The sequence below is a fragment of the Pseudonaja textilis genome, chromosome 3 (genome assembly GCF_049901715.1).
Source record: "Pseudonaja textilis isolate UNSWEBS1 chromosome 3, rPseTex1.2, whole genome shotgun sequence".
Classification (NCBI taxonomy): domain Eukaryota; kingdom Metazoa; phylum Chordata; class Lepidosauria; order Squamata; family Elapidae; genus Pseudonaja; species Pseudonaja textilis.
The window spans coordinates 113,051,444-113,068,807 of NC_141992.1; the positions used below are offsets into that span (position 1 = coordinate 113,051,444).

Below are 17,364 nucleotides of genomic sequence, written 5' to 3' on the forward strand. Positions count from 1 at the left end.
TACAGAACGTTTTGTACAAGAAATATACAATAGAAATAGTATGAATGGTATTCAGAAAAAAAGCTCAAAATATTATTAAAATTTATTTATTCTATCCTTTAATGTATAAAATATTTATCAAATTTAATATGAACATAAACTCAAGGGTGCGCTTCAAAAATTTTAGCAAAGGGTTCTCTGCCTGGTTGGTGGGTGGGTGTGGCCTAGCCAGCCTCCTGCACCATGGTGGAGGGGGGGTGTTTTTGCCCTCCCCGGGCTCTGGGTGCTTTCCTTGAGCGTCCAGGAGGGCAAAAATGGCCTCCTGGACTCCGGAGATGCTCTGGAAGTCGGAAATGGGCCCGTTTCCGGCCTCCCCAAATTTCTGGGAATTCCATTTTTCATCCTCCCTGACTTCCGTGTGCGCCCTGCACTTACCTGCATCCAAAACGGACCATGTGGGGACTCCAGGGAGAGGCGGGGTGGGCGGGGCCAGCCAGGCGTGGGAATTGGGGTTCTCCAAGCTGTGCAGAATCTTAGCTAGGGGCTCTCCCAAACCCCTGTGAACCCCCAGCAGCCCACGCCTGTCTGAACGTATTTCTTTATATTAGTGAAACTGAAAGTAGATACAAGACTAGCAAATCTTACTAGTACTATTACACGCAAAACGTAATCACCGAACTGGAAGTAGCACCAGCTGAATCTCACCCCTGAATAATGGGATCAGCATATTGGACTTAATTCTCACTAACAGAGATGAAATGATAGAAGGTGTTGAAGCTATAGGAACCTTGGGAGCAAGTGACCATGCAATATTGGAATTCAACATTATACAAGCACAAGTAGGAGAACAAAGTCAAACTAGGGTCTTGGACTTTAAGAGAACTAATTTCAATAAACTTAGAGAGAGCTTGGGAAGGATTCCATGGATGAGAATCCCCAAGGGGAAAACAAGTCAAGAAGCTTGAGAAATTTTGAAAAGTGAGATTATAAAATCTCAGTCTAGCACAATACCAATGAAGAAGAAAAATAACAACTCTCAAAAGAAACCAGCATGGCTACATAAAGAGCTCTCTGACAAATTGAAAGACAAAAGGGACAAGTATAAAAAATGCAAAGAGGGGCAAATAACGAAGGCAGAATATCAGCATATAGCCCGAGCCTGTAAAGATGAAGTGAGAACAGCTAAGGCTCACAATGAACAAAGGCTTGTGACAAAAGTAAAACATAACGAAAAAAAGCTTCTTCCAAGATGTTAAAAACAAAAAAAAGTCAAGGAAACAATTGATCCATTGCTGGGAGAAAGTGGCAAGAAGGTGACAAGCAACAGGGAGAAAGCAGAACTACTTAACTCGGTTTTTGCATCTGTGTTTACACGAAGGGAAAAAACAGTCTAACGTATAAAAAAAATAGCACCACAAAAAAAAAAAAAACAGAACAGGAACACAAGTTAAAATAGGGAAGGAAATGGTAAGTCAACACCTGTCTACCCTAGATGAGTTCAAATCACCAGGACCGGATGGATTATATGCCAAGGCTCTGAAGGAACTGGCAGACGAGATCTCAGGACCACTGAACTATACCTTTCAAAGATCCTGGAGCACTGGGGAACTGCCAGAGGACTGGAAAAGAGCTCATGTACTCTCCATCTTCAAAAAAGGGGAAAAATAGATCCAGGAAACTACAGACCTATCAGCCTGACCTTAATGCTAGGGAAGATTCTGGAAAAAATAATCAAGCAATGAATTAGTGAACACCTTGAAGCAAACAAAGTAATAACCAAAAGTCAACATGGATTTATTAAAAAGATTCTACCAGCCTAATTTTATTGCATTCTTTGACAAACTGACAAAATTAGTTGATCAAAGGAATCCTGTTGATATAATTTACTTGGACTTCAGCAAGGCATTTGATAAAGTAGACCATAACCTACCACTTGATAAGATAGAAAAAATGGGGGTTAGACAACATCACCACCAGATGGATTCGTAACTGGCTGACCAACCGCACACAATGTGTAGTCCTCAATGGAACTGCATCTACATGGAGGGAAGTTTGCAGTGGAGTACCCAAAGGCTCTGTTTTAGGCCCAGTACTCTTCAACATTTTCATCCATGACTTGGAAGGCAGAAGGGGATAGATGGGGAACACATCAGATTTGCAGATGACACCAAGCTGGCAGGAATAGCCAACACTCCAGAAGATAGGCATAAGATACAGAATGATCTTGACAGACTTGAACATTGGGTGCTATTTAACAAAATGAAATTCAATGGTGAAAAAAGTAAGGTTCTACATTTAGGCAAAAAAAATCAAATGCACAGGTACAGTATATGTGGTACCTTGCTCAATAGTAGTAACTGTGAGAGGAATCTTAGAGTCCAAGTGGACAACCATTTAAATATGAGCCAACAGTGTGCAGCAGCTGCCAGAAAAGCCAACACAGTCCTAGGCTTGCATAAACCGAGGGATAGAATCAAGATCATGTGTTATTACCACTTTATAATGCCTTGGTAATACTTGAAATACTGCATTCAGTTTTGGTCACCACGATGTAAAAAAGATGTTGAGACTCTAGAAAAAGTGCAGAGAAGAACAACAAAGATGATTAGGGGACTGGAGGTAAAAACATATGAAGAACAGTTGCAGGAACTGGGTATGTCTAGTGTAATGAAAAGAAGGACTAGGGAAGACATGATAGCAGTGTTCCAACATCTCAGGGGCTGCCACAAAGAAGAGGGAGTCAAGCTATTTATTTTTCAAAGCACCTGAGGGTAGGACAAGAAGCAATAGTTAAAAACTAATCAAGGAGAGAAGCAACTTAGAACTAAGGAGAAATTTCCTGACAGTCAGAACAATTAATCAGTGGAACATCTTGCCTCCAGAAATTGTGAATGCTCCAACACTGAAAGTTTTAAAAAAGATGTTGGATAACAATTTGTCTGAAGTGGTGTAGGGTTTCCTGCCTAGGCAGAGGGTTGGACTAGAAGACCTCCAAGGTCCCTTCCAACTCTGTTATTCTATTATTCTATTCTATAAATACACCCACCAAGAGAAACTGAAATGAAATATTCAACCATCTTGGAGCAATGTATTTTGCAAGGCAGATTTGGACCAAGGATCAAAATGAATAAATGATTTCAAAATTGTGCAAAACTGGGCCATCTGATCATGTTCTTTCTATACTATTGTTGTTGTGATGATGATGTTTTCTTCATCTAGAAAAATAATGCTGCAATAGGTGCATCTCTAGTCTCATCAGTTAAAGAAAATAGGTTCTCCTTGGTTATAACTATAGGCCATCTTGAATCCTTAGGACATGTATAGTAAAGTTTCAGAACAGGCTTTAACAATACAAAATATAATAATACAAAATACATCAAAGACATTTTTTCCCCTCAATTCTGCAACTATCTTAAAAATGAACATTGCAATCTCTTAGTGCCTCATTTCTACTTTAGGCTAAATTACCGAGGGAAACAAACATCTTCTCTTACAATCCTTACTAGAAGTTTATAGAAGTTTATATAGTACTAAATGGAATTACCAAAAATAGAAAACCAATTTATCTAAATTACTGCAATAAACAGGTCAATTTTAAGAAATAGGAAAGTGTACAGCCCTTGTAGTTTCAATTTAAAATTAGTGTTAAAATGCTAGAATCTTTATTTAATTATGGAATGGAATAACTGCAATGGAAATTGTAATTTGGATTACCTGATTTTTTAGTTGTACAATCAATACAAGGAGTCCTCATGTTATGATGGTAATTGGAACCAGAATTTCTTGTGCTGAGCAATGTGGACTACAATGATACACATCTGTATCAGAAATCCCTGCAGTCCCCATTACCATGGTTAAACAAGGATTGTGGGTCATTAAGCGAGACATCTTTGCAACTTCATGCTGGCTTCCAACAACCAAAATCAATTCCTTTCAGGGCTAAGCTAGAGTTTATCTAACAGTTGTCCAATATCCTTTTCAAAGCCATCTGCACCTGTAAAACAAACCATACTTTCCCCCACCAAGTCCATAAACCAACTCATGTGTTGCCTTTTAATCTTTATACTTCTTTGCTCTATTTAAGGATTACATGAGCTCCATCCAAGTATCGCTTTCTAAGTATTATCCCTTCCTCTCAGCCCATGATTTTTTTTCTTTCATGCATCTATTTGCCGATTTGATCCTCATTCAGTTTCTCTATATAACCAAATCAATGAAATCATCTTCCTTCAAAATGGTTATTTCTTTTAATTTCTTTTAATTATTTTAATTCATATTCACTTATAAATCTATTCATTCCTAATCACCTCTTTTTTTGGTTTATTATACACACATCTCCACTTGACCCAACTCACTTCTAATTGACCACACCTAACATTTCTTCTGATGTACCATACCATACTCTCGCTCCCATCCAATATATCCAGATTTGGCCCATGGGGTCCTTAGACCTGGCCTGTGGAGTTGCTCTGGACACAGAGAAGGACTGGCCTGCGGTGCCTGTGCCAGCAAAACTGGAGCTCCATTTTCACTGGCAGCACGTTGCAGAAGGCCATTGCAGCCAAAAACAGGGCTTGGGAACCCGTTTTTGCTGGCAGAGTGCTCAGGCCACCACAGGCATCCCTGACATGAGTGACATCAACCTGGTCATGCCCACCCTGGCCACGCCCACTCCCCGAGGTCAAACACAATGCTGATGTGGCCCTCAGTGAAATCAAGTCTGACAACCCCTGTTCTAGAACCAAGCCAAGTGCAAAAATGCTAGAGAATTCTGGAAGCATGGCACTTACACAAAACAGAGACCACAGTCAAGAAGTAAACAATATCCCAATTAAGGGACCACCAGATCAGACAAACAAGCTATCAGAAAACAACAGTCTAATCAAATGAGAACATAGCTCATTCCCTGCTAGCACTGATGATGTTAGCTAGTTTGCTAAGGAAATATCTGCAAGAAACAACCAAGCTCATAGGGCACCGAGGAACCCACAGTTCCTTCTTTTGCCCTGTGCATGTACGCATGAATAAATTTAAATGTAAATCATGTATTTGAAAGAGGCAGACCTTTTTCTAAAACTGATATTCATCAATCATGTCTTATTAATTTGTGAATCTCTGAATGGCCCAATAATTCTATAGCACTCCCTCATCTTTGTGCCATCTAACCATCCATGGCATTTAAAAGAGTAACTGTATTCTTTTAGGTTTCATTCACTCAGACTGTTATACAGGTTTTTGCAAAACTAATTTCTGATACTTTTATTATCAGTGTTCACTAGAGTGTAATATGGAAGTACCATTAAACTTGAATAAACTTTGAACACTTACGAAATAGATGACACGAGGAAATATTTTCTAAGGTAATGTTAGCCCTTTCATTCATAATTAAGCCTACAGCTTCCCTTCCCTGCATTTATTCCATCAATTTAGCTCCATAAGACCAGACACTTCCCCCTTCTTTTAGTCACACAAAAACCATACATCTATTTAATTTCCATCATATCTTTCATTAACTTTAATTGTGTATTCCTTCTATGTTCCAAGTCACAACGTCCATCACCCACCATGCCTTTGGCTTTACATATCATTTTTAGAAAAGTAAAGTAGACCAGGCTGGGATCCCTGAAAATAGCTAAGCTGCACCCATGTTTCCTGCTAATGGTAATGCCAAGATACTAGTCAATTTGGGCACACAGAGCGTTGAAAGCAGAATGAAATTCCTAGAAAGAGAAAAAAAAAGAAGAGCAAGAGTCTTACCTGTCTGCTAAGTACCAGCAATGTGATGAAGAAGATAAAAAGAGATACAGAACCCATTGTTTTTAGATCTTTCAGGATCCCTGGCCTGTAAAAAATAAAGTAGTTTCATCACAGGGAATCAAAATTGATATACAAATTCTGAATATGCCCGTTTAAGTTTATGGTACATTTTTTTTTAATACAACTCTTCATTCTATGCACCTAATGAGTTTTCCCTGAATGACAACATTTTAGATTGCCAATTTATATACAGTTTTGTATGTGAATGTTTCCCCATACAGAAACCACTTTCAGAAAAAAAGAATAAAAACAGGAAATGTTAAAAATACTCTTCATGAGAAACTGGAAAAAAAAACTCAGCAAATTTTGGGGAAAAAAGTATATATCCAGTCCAGTCAGGTTGACCATAGCTAAAAATTCACAAAACCTCCCTTCTTCCCAGCAGCCTAACTAAATTTACGAAATTCAATACCTAATAACTTGTAGCAATTTCAGGATTGCCAAAATCAGTGATTCAATAAGAATTTCAATTCTGCATTATTTATAGAACATGGAATCATAGGGCTGGAAGAGACTGTGGAGGTCTTCTAAGGTCTGGATAGTATAAATTATCCTGCCTTGAGCTGCGGGTTGGACTAGAAGACTTTAGTCCAACTCCCAGCTCAAGGCAGGAGAACCTATACCATCCAGACCTTATACCATCCCAGTCAAACGGTTGGCCAGTCTATTTTTGAAAATCTCTACTGACAAGAGCACCAGTGGTGAGATTCATTTTTTTTTTACTGCCGGTTCTGTTGGTATGGCTAGGTAGGTGTGGCCAGGTGGTCATGTGACTGGGTGGGCGTGGCTATGTGGTCTTGTGACTGGTCTTTTTTTTCTTGTGCAGCACCCCCGCCCCATTTTTGCCTAGTAGGCCTCAGAGAAGCCTCCGAAAAAGAAGCATTTTGAAGCCTTCTAAGATAAGTACAACAGTGAGGGGGGGAGATCAGCTGTGCCATGTGATTTAGATTAAGCTAGAAAGCAAGAAATCTGACGATTTCCTTCTTTTTAGCTAATCTAAATCGTGCGGCATAGCTGATCATCACCAATACTGGTTCGGCTGAACTGGTAGCATTTTTTTACTACCAGTTTTCCCGAAGAGGTAGCATTTTTAACTACCAGTTCAGGTGAACTGGGCTGAACCGGCAGCATTTCACCTCTGCAGAGGACCCACAATTCTTGGAGGAAGCTATTCCGTTGACTAACTGTTCTCACTGTCAGAAATGTTTCCTTAGTTCTAGGCTGAATCTCTCTTTAACAAGCTTCTACCCATTATTGTGCACTTTAGTGCTTTGGCAAATAAGTCAACCCCTTCTTCTCTGTGACAGCTCTAGAGTACTGGAAGACAGTTTATCATATCTCCCTAATCCTTTTTTGGTAGGCTAGACATACCCTCAACCACACAACTTAGCCTCCAAATCCTTTTATCACTTTTGTTGCTCTTCTCTGCACACTTTCTAGGGCCTTGGAATCTTTTATTTTATTTATCAAATATACAGCCTGACCATATCACTCACAGTGACTGCTGGACTGTGTGTGATGACCCAGGGTGGGATACAGAAACAACACAGGCACAAAAACAGGTGAAGTTCCTTTAATTCCTTCAACTTGGCTTCAAAGCAGTCCATCCTTTTAACCAGTTTTCACAGCTGCAGCTCATGAAGGGATCAAGGCCCTTTCCTCCCCCATAGACCATGCCATTCACGTTTCTCCCTTATGCTCTCCTCCTTGCATGCCCTAGGATGGAGAGGGGATGGGCCTGGGTCTTCTGACTGCCCAGCCAGCCTGTACCCTTCCCCAGCTTCCTCCACAACCTCTGAGGCCACATTTCCACTCCCTGTCAGCTGTTCCTCCTGTCCCTCGGAGTCAGTCTCTAACAGGTGCATGACAGTGTGATGGGCCCAATTGTCATTATTTATATGTGTCAAAATCAAGTATAGAACACCAGGAAGCATATAATGTCTGTAGTAGAGTAAAAATAAAAATACCTTACTTGCGGAGATGATTAGTTTCTGACACATAGATTATGAACACAAATACTAGTGCAAGAGTTCTAATGCCTTAAATAAACAAAGATAGTATTTTTGATTTCTATTTTACATTACCCTGTCTAGTATGCTAATCTTACCAAGCTACCACCAATTATCTGAATTAAATATTTCACCCATCCTCTAGCTTTAAAGATGGGACTTTTTTTTCTTCCTTGTCTTCTCATCTCATGTATCAAGTTGGTAAGATCTTTGAGATATAGAAAACAGTCATTTGGGTCCCAGGCCATTTCTCTTAAACATTACAAGGAGAGAAGAAACATGGAGGAAGCAGTCGGCATCCCGCACAGTTCCTGGAGACATAAACAATGGTTTTCATTTGGTGGCCTACCTTTTTAGAGATGCCGTTGTATAGAGTAACTTGCTGTAGTTATCTAGCACAGAGCCATGTGTGTGCAAAAGAATGACATTGTAGACAATCAGAGCAACCAACATGATTGCCATTTTCAGCTCATGATTTATCCGGAGGAAAACAGAACAAGAAATGAGACCCAGGATGCAGCTGTAGATAAAATACTAGAAAAGAAAAATCAAATCAAATAAATATTTGGAAATCAAATATCAACACCCAGTTCTTATTGGTTATAAAACAGTGCCTAGCTTGTATTATTTCAGATAATAAATGGGACAAGACGTGAACACTTTTTATTAAAATTATCTACATATAAAATTAGAGGACTAGATGAAAGATTCCATTACTCTTTTCCCTGACTTGCTAGTTTCTATTTGAAGGATTTTTGACTCATCAAATTAAACTCTGCAACCAACCCTCACATTCATGACCTTTGCAGGTCTGTAAAGCAAAAGAAAACTGAAGTATGATTAAAAAAAACAGTTTCATTTAGCAACTGCTCCACTTAATGATCACGTTGCTGGTCCTATTTTGCGATTGCTAAACAAGGACTACTGAACTGCAGTCCTGCCTAAGTCTCACTGAATCCAGCCAAACATTTCTTCAAAGTAAACAAAAAACAAATTAGTCTGTAAGGCCTAATGAAGTATATTGACACTGTCAATTGGTGGTGGTGGTGGGGGATTTGGATGTAACAGAGAGTACCATCTAGTGGTAAAAGAAATTATTTGTGACTCTTTATAACTTGGCTCTTTTAAAAGTTGGATTTGATACAAAGTAAGTGAAACTTTGTTACAATCAAATAGAGACCCTGGAAAATGAAAGTGGAATATTGAACATTAAAACAAAGAAAGAAACAGGAAGAAACTATCTTGGGATTTTTTGGTGATCTTGGCATAAACTTAAATTTATGGACATTGGACTATTTGATGAATCTGGGAAAACCTAAAGAGGAAAGCTGACTGTTGGAAATAAACTCTATAGACATTGGTTGAATCAAATTACTGGATAATTGTGGGCATAAAGTATATATATATATACATACATACATACATACATACATACACACATGGCAGATGAGATTCTGCCGAAACATTGCTACAACTTTAAAAGCACAACTACAATGACGTGGGAAAATACCCGAACAAAGCTGAATGCCATACATGTAAGTACCCGCGAAAACTTAAGAAAACACATATATATATGTATGTGTGTGTGTGTGTGTTTTTTCTTAAGTTTTCGCGGGTATTTATATATATGGTATTCAGCTTTGTTCGGGTATTTTCCCACGTCATTATAGTTGTGCTTTTAAAGTTGTAGCAACGTTTCAGCAGAATCTCATCTGCCATCATCAGGCTTCTGTATTGTGTTCATCTGTGACTCAGACTTTCACAGCTGTTTCTGTTTTAAATTTGGTGCTAGCCTACGCAGAAAAGGGAATTACAGAAGGAAGCTTTAAAGAGGGAGGAGGATAAAAACTGGAGTAACAAAAGAAAGGGAAAAATGAAGGGAAAAAGAAGTAAAAGAAACAGAACCAGGAAATAAAGAAATATGGAAATTGAACAAAAATGAAAAGAAACTGTTTATTCAAAAGACATAGAGACAATGGTTAATTAAGAATTAAGAAAGGGGATTCTGAAAGGTGATGAGATGTAGAATAAATGTATTAGCAACAAATTATTTTGAAAGTAGGAAAATAGATTATTAAAATGAAAGATTGGAACTGATACTTTTTCGTTATTGGAATACTTGTTTTTTTGTTAAACTATATGCAGAGATAAATGGAATAAATGTGGAAAAAGAGAAATTAGAATAAGTTTATTAACTACGTTTAATGAATTTATAGAATATAGTTGAAATGAATTATGAGAATTGTTGTAATGAGATTAATATCAGTTTTTATGATGAACTGAATAGATAAATTTTTCTTTTGAAATTATAAATGTTTTTGATGTAATTGAAGGGGAAAGTACCATGCGGAATCTGATTTAAAAGGTATATATGTTATATTACATATATATATGTAATTACTAGGAGATTATTATTAATTTTTAAGGTGATAATTAAAAAGTTAAATGATTATTGGGAGTTAAAGGGGAACTAATTAAATGATATATAAGGTATAGGGGTGGCATACTCTAATTGGTAATTCTGGGGAAAACTTTTTGAAATGTTTGAACTGAGATGGAATTTTTGAAATGATAAAATAAGAATATGTGATGAAAGTGCAAACCTGACATAAAAATATAAAGCACAATAAATATGAAGATATGAGAATTATTTAACATTAAAAGAAATAGGTGAAGAAATGAATTGAAAAGTTATAAAATATACTTGAGGAAAGTATTTGAGGAAATTAATAGAAAATATGTAACGTAATGATAAGATATAAAACTAAATGTGAAAGATGAATATGTAATCAAAGTCATGTTTGTGTGGAAATGTGAAAACCTGGAATCATGTTGTTCACTAAAAAAGATGTTTTTAAAATGTGAAAAAAGAAAGAAAAAATTTGCCTTTTTACATAGTTTTTAATCATTTTATAGGCACAATTTTTTTCTGCTAAGAATCATGCAAATATGATACAAACTTACTGGTAAGAAAAAATTGTGGCTTTGAATATACCAGAGCGTCTGATCTCTTGCATCAGGAGAACTTATGTTTGATGAATTAAGAATGGGGAGAGATTCAACCATACCACCATCATTCAAGAAAAACTAAATAAAAAAATCATAAGGTTTCAGTCAAATATACAGAATCTAAATAAAATAACAACAACATATGTATATATAAAATGAAATAGGAGTTTTGATTAAAAGTTAAACATGATATTGCTCTCTTTTTTAAAAAGACAAATGTTTCATCATGATGGGAAAAAAGTTTCTTTAAAGTTGTATGATTTTTTTCAACTTATCAGAAGCTTTCTGTTTGACACATTGTTCTGATAAAAAATAGAAATTATCTTAAGGCATTGAAAGCAATAAAAAACAGAATTTAATCCATGCAGGTTACACATTTCTTTTCTTTCATCATTGAAAGTAACATGCCCAAACAGAATAAACAAATCAATACAATTAAGTAAAAGAAAATCTTATTAAACTTACCATGTTGAACACAGCCATAGTTAATATTACAGCTGTTGTTATCAATGTAATCATGATTCGTGGCCAAGGGTGGTTTTCAATGACTCCAGCTGATTTCAGAATCCACCTCAGGAAAGCTGAGAGTTTCTTGTTACACTGCTGAATACAGAATACATGAAAATGCACATATCTATTTCTGTTTAGTCCCCAAAGGGGAAAAAAAGTGTTCCAAAAATATCCAGGGCAACAGCAAGCAGAAGATACAAAACAAAAGGAGAGAAGTAAGAGGTTACCAAGCATCATGTTGATCAATTGCTATTTATTTAGAATGACAACGCTCTACGTTATAAAGCAGGAAACAATTTAGGAGACAAAAAGGACTTCACAGTCTCCTAGTAGAGACAATTGCTCAGGTTTTAACTTCATTTCTGGGCTATAAGGAAATCTCAGAATGCCTAACAAGACAATTAAAAAAGAAGAAGATAAGGATGGCTTCAAATCAAATTCAATTCCTGCTTACCAGTGTTACATAAGTAGTTTGACTTTGCCTTCTCCCAGATATTTTTCAACTTCTCAGCTTCTGAGCTCAACCAAGATTGGCTAAGTACCGTCACCCTTAAATCTAAAACATTATTTGATGTAACCAGGAGTGGGATTCATATTTTGTAACAACCAGTTCTGTGGGTGTGGCCAGATGGGCGTGGCCAGAAGACATCGCCATGTGATTGGGTGGGCATGGTTTCTTCGTCTTCTTTTTTGCAGCACCCCCTCCCGTTTTTTGGGCCTTCTGGGCCTCAGGGAAGACTCCTGGGGGGGGGGTGTTTTTGCTCCCAGAAGGCTTCCCTAGGGCTCAGGAAGGAAAAAAACTGAGCATAGGTGGGACATGCAGCAACCCCTTGCATTCCATTTGGGGCCCCCTGTGCCTCAGGGGAGCCTCCTGGGGGGCGTTTTTGCTCTCAAAAGGCTTCCCTGCGGCCCAGAAAGGCAAAAAAAATGGAGGGGGTGCTGCGCCCCTCCATTTTTTGTCTTCCTGGGCCTCAGGGAAGCCTCCTGGGTGAAGCAGTAAGTAAACAAGGGGAATCCCAGCACAGCTGATCATAGGAACAGCTGATGGTTGGGAGGGGAAAAAAAGAAACACCTTAAGGAGTGACTGGGTGGGGAAGAACCCAGTCACCAATGTCAGGCATGCACGCAATGTTGTGCATGTGTGATAAGGATTGACTGGGCGGGGAGGGGCAGGCGGGGAGGGGCAGGCGGGGAGGGACAGACGGAGAGGGGTGGGGCCAGCCAGGGGCATGATTTTCTGGTTCTCCAAACTCTGCAAAATCAGTTCTATAGACAACTGGTTCTACAGAACCGGTCCAAACCGGTAGAATCCCACCCCTGGATGTAACCCTTGTATTCCCTACTTACAATATTTAGCAGGAAATGCAGAAAGATCAAGTCTTATTAAAAAGTTATAAATAAATGAAATGAGGCAAATTTGAGAGGCAGGAGGCTGTGAACTCATCCAAAACAGGCAAGTCTAGAATTACTAATTCAAATATTTGGCCTAATAGTTTAAAAAAAAACATTCACTACTGAAGCTATATTGCCATATTGAGTAATAAAAAGAGCATTGCCTGTTTATTTTGATCTCCAAATTTAGAAACATACAAAGATATGCAAATTTACAAATGTTATTGTTCACCATTGAGCTAAAAGCCATCTGAGCCATGCAAACAAACATTTACACATTCATACTTATTTACCAAGTAGTCATGCTAGGTTTGATTTCTAGAATATTGATTTCTAGAATATTGATACAGTTATAGCACTGTTTTTCACAATCTTTAGTACCTTTGTGTTGTATTATATTATGATTTTCATTTGAGTACTCTGATTTATACTGCTGGTTAATGGTTTAATTTTATATTAATTATCTGGTTTTTCTGGATTATTTCAGCAATAATGGTGATTACAAAATTCCTTTGGTGTAAAAGTCCTATCCCAACTCTTCTATTTTGAGGTATTTAATTGCCTTATTTTATCAAATGAGATTAGTTTATTTGATCCAAAAGCAGCATAAATAACATTTTTAAATTATAAGATTATGAATCTTCCCATATAGATTACAGGCAAATTTATAAATTAGGAGTCTAAAAGTCTTATATAAATAAACATGCAAATAATCACATTATGTTTAACATCAAATATTAATATTGGAAATATATACTGATGCATAATAACAAAATCAATGTAATAAAATATGTTAAAATATTATTCAATGTTATATAGAGAATAAATAAAAATAATTCAATCTTCTATATGTCTATAATATAGTTCTATATTATAACTAATTGGAATGAAAAACAAACATTAAATGTACAAAAACCAAGGACGAAGAGCAAGGAAAAAAAGTATGTTTTTTTAAAGTCCTGGAAACTCATTTCATATACAAAATAATTCCTGTTAAAAGTGTTTTTAAAAATCCTCTTTCTTGGAACCTCTCACCAATTCAAATGTAGAATGATCCCCTAAATTGTTCTGAAGTAAAAATAGGATATATCCAGTTTATTTCAAAACAAAATTAATCCACTATTTAAAAAGTAAAATGATCTCTTAATGTAAGATCTTCATGGGTAAAGTTATACCTAAAACTCAAAGATTCCCATATATCACAGCATTAAGTATTGAAATTTATCTGCAGATAAATAGGATACCTCTGCAGACAAAGTTATTTAATATCCAATTAATTTGTCTGAAATGATATGTAAGATTTTTAAAAAAACTTTTAAAATAAAAAGAATAGATCGCAGCATTAAGATCTATTAACAAAATGAGAAGTGGTCAACATGTCACCTATACAATAACTTCATAATGTCTGACACCAGCACAAAAGATTCTTGATAATGTCATCATGTACATGTCTTGAATCTTCATTTTATTTTATTAAGGCTTGAAGTGAGTCACTCACCAGGTATTTCCAACCTTGTTCCTTTGAAATGCCCATATTTAATATCCTTTACAAGGATCCAATTTGTGGCTATAGCAATTATGATGACTTCCTCAGGAATGCATCATAATTGATCATCATCATCATCCATAATGATGAATTCTGGGGTGGGTGTCAACCTATTCTCCAAAACACCAGAAGCCAAGACAAAAAACAATGGATGGAAACTAACCAAAAAGAGAAGCAACCTAGAACTAAGGAGAGAAATTTCCTAACTATGAGAACAATTAACTAGTGTAAGCAAGGGGGTTGGACTAGAAGATCTCCAAGATTCCTTCTAATTCTTTTATTCCCCATCTACAGGCCTCCCATTTCAGCTAGAGAGCATCACCTTGTGGTCTCTTCATGAGAAAAAAGAAACACCTCTCTCTTTTATTCAGAGGGGATCAAAAGGGCAGATATACTGTCTAGCTTCTTTAAAAAAAGTCAATGAAGGTTGGCTCTCCCAAACAGCAGAGCTGTCTTCAGTCTGTGTTGTGGTTAGCCAGCAGCAGGTACAGATGGCTGAGGAGAGCGATGACTCTGATGAGGGGCCAGGACCATCAGGGAATGGACTGCTGCCTTCAGAGATTGCGGGGGCTGGCAGCAGTGACAAGGAGGTTCCCGAGGAGCCTGTGCCAAGTGCACGTGCACAAAGGGTTGCTCGGAGGAAAGAACAATTACATCAGCACAGGCGACTCAGGAGTAAGGCTGTAAGGTAATGGCCCCTCCCTCAAGAGGATAAAAGCCAGGTTTGGAAAAGCGTTCTTTGCAGACAGCAAAGAAGCTCCTAAACTCAACTGGTGGACATTTTAGTTCGTGTTTGGATAATTTTGTAAATTAGTTCTTATCTCTGGATTTTTGGCAGCCTTGACAAACAACTTGGCAACGCTCTTTCTTGTTGGAGCTAATTAGTGGAAAGCAGCCTTCAGAACAGAATTCATTATTAAACCTTAAAAGGTGGTGATTGCTGCCTTTGTCTGTGTTTGCTCTTTGGGAACCCGGTTGGGTCAGAACAGTCTGCCATCTTTCCCAGAAATTTAAGGTATCAAAAATTAATCTAACTAAAGCAGTTCATATGGGTAGAAGAGAGAATAATGAATTCAGATTGGAAAGGACTAATAGAATACAGCCTATAAATTGAATAGGTTTTAAAAAATCTTGCAAAATATTATGAATATGAGCGTGTTTGTTTTTGGACAGAGGGTGAACATTACAATCTGAAATTTGAATGAGATCCCTTCCAGATAATATATGACCCAGTGCTGAAAAATAATTAAATATAAGTTTTGAAAAGTCGATAAATATTGATCTTCCAGTCTAATAATGAGAATTTTAAAATCTTACTTTTTTTAACCAACCATCAGCTTTGAAAGTCTACTAATCAAATTTGCAATGATTGTTTTAGATTTACAAATATTGTTTAAGTATGTCTTCTCCATTAGGGTTTTCTGCAACATTTTGAAAATTTAAATAATATTTGACTATCTTAGAAGACACCAGTATCTTAACATTGTATGTTATAAAAGAAACAGCCCTTAAAATGAATTAATCTTAGAACAAGACAAAAAGAAATCACTATATACACTTTGGGTATACAAATATGCCATCAGAAGCCACCCTGATCCCCTCATTCGCTCAAGAAAATGATGAAACAAAAAAATAACAAAAACAACAATTAAATTTGGACCTCCTCAATATTGATTCCCTCTTCTTTGTGGCAACCTCTGAGATATCGGAACACTGCTATCATGTCACCCCTAGTCCTTCTTTTCATTAAACCAGACATACCCAATTGCAGCAATTGTTCTTTATATGTTTTAGCCTCCAGTCTCCTAATCATCTTCTTCTCTGTACTCTTTCTAAAGTCTCAACATCTTTTTTACATTGTGGTTACTAAAGCTGGATGCAGTATTAAGTGTGGCCTTAGCAAGGCATTGTAAAGTGGTATTAACACTTCATGTAATCTTGATTTCATCCCTCTCTTAACGTAGCCTAGAACTGTGTTGGCTTTTTTGGCAGCTGCAGCACACTGCTGGCTCATATTTAAGTGATTATCCACTAGGATTCCAAGATCCCTCTCACAGTAATTACTATTGAGCCAGGTACCACCTATACCTGTGCATTTGATTTTTCTTGCCTAAATATTGAACCTTACTTTTTTCACCATTGAATTTCATTTTTTAAATAGCATCCAATATTATGCGTTGTTCTTTCTCACTATTGGTCACAGAAATTTCACAAAATATAGCTAGTGGTCTATTAGCAGACACTATGGAGTTCTCAGTGCTCTCTGAGTTTGGTTGCTTTTTACCTGACTAGCTAATTCTAAATTATTTGCTTTTCTGAAATATTGTTTGAAATTATTAGCAGGCGCAATAACAAAACTTGAAGAAGTTTTATTTCACCAGTGCAACTACAGGAAGAACTGACAATAGTAAGCCGTTTTTCTTCTGCAAGATTTTTTGAACAGATCATTGGCTTCTGTCCAGAAATTGAACAAGATTTTCTGTATATGTAATATAGCCCTGAAACTTTCTCCCACATAATGTCAAACACATTTTTGTTTTCTAGGAATAGCATAACATGAAAATTTGTCCTTTGAAATTCAATGACACCAGATCTGGCTTTTTGAATATTTCATCCCTCCCAGCAAATATAATAAACTTAATAATAAATATCCAATGCTTATCAAAGGAACAAAATGGAGAGACTGAAACACGATGAGCTCTCTTAATTTCTAGCTGATAAAATTCTTCTTGCAAGATATTAGGGCTTCCACAAAAATGACAGCTTTATCTTTCTCCTCTTGCTCTCAAAATCCCATTACATGTAAATCTGACTGATGCTGCTGAAATTCTAAGTCTACAATTTTGTCCTAAATGGTTTTATTATATACCATTAAATCATTTATGGATGTCTCAACAGACTTCCGCGTTCTTCCAGCTGAGATATTCTATTCTGGTACTTAACTCTATTCTGAATCAACTATGGTTTTAATATCTTTTCAATACACCCAAAACTCTTTATGAAAACAGACCTACTCCTTAATTGCTAAAGCTGTTGCCTTGGAGAGAAAATAGAGTAGAATTTTTTTGAGTCCCAACTAGTGATTTACAAACAACCTCATTT

General features: G+C 36.9%; 1 protein-coding gene across 3 annotated transcripts in view; it reads right to left on the bottom strand.

The window, feature by feature from the left end:
• The window catches only part of ADCY2 (adenylate cyclase 2), a 155,569-nt gene that overhangs the window by 32,841 nt on the left and 105,364 nt on the right, over positions 1-17,364 (bottom strand). For 2 of the 3 annotated variants that reach the window (XM_087930655.1, XM_026700998.2), the window contains exons 16-19: positions 11,280-11,417; positions 10,770-10,892; positions 8,155-8,339; positions 5,737-5,821 (exon numbers count right to left, since the gene is read on the bottom strand). In XM_087930655.1, the coding sequence (XP_087786781.1) occupies positions 5,737-5,821; positions 8,155-8,339; positions 10,770-10,892; positions 11,280-11,417 (531 nt within the window). The remainder of the gene's footprint in view (positions 1-5,736; positions 5,822-8,154; positions 8,340-10,769; positions 10,893-11,279; positions 11,418-17,364) is intronic. The other variant, XM_087930653.1, reaches the window with a different exon arrangement.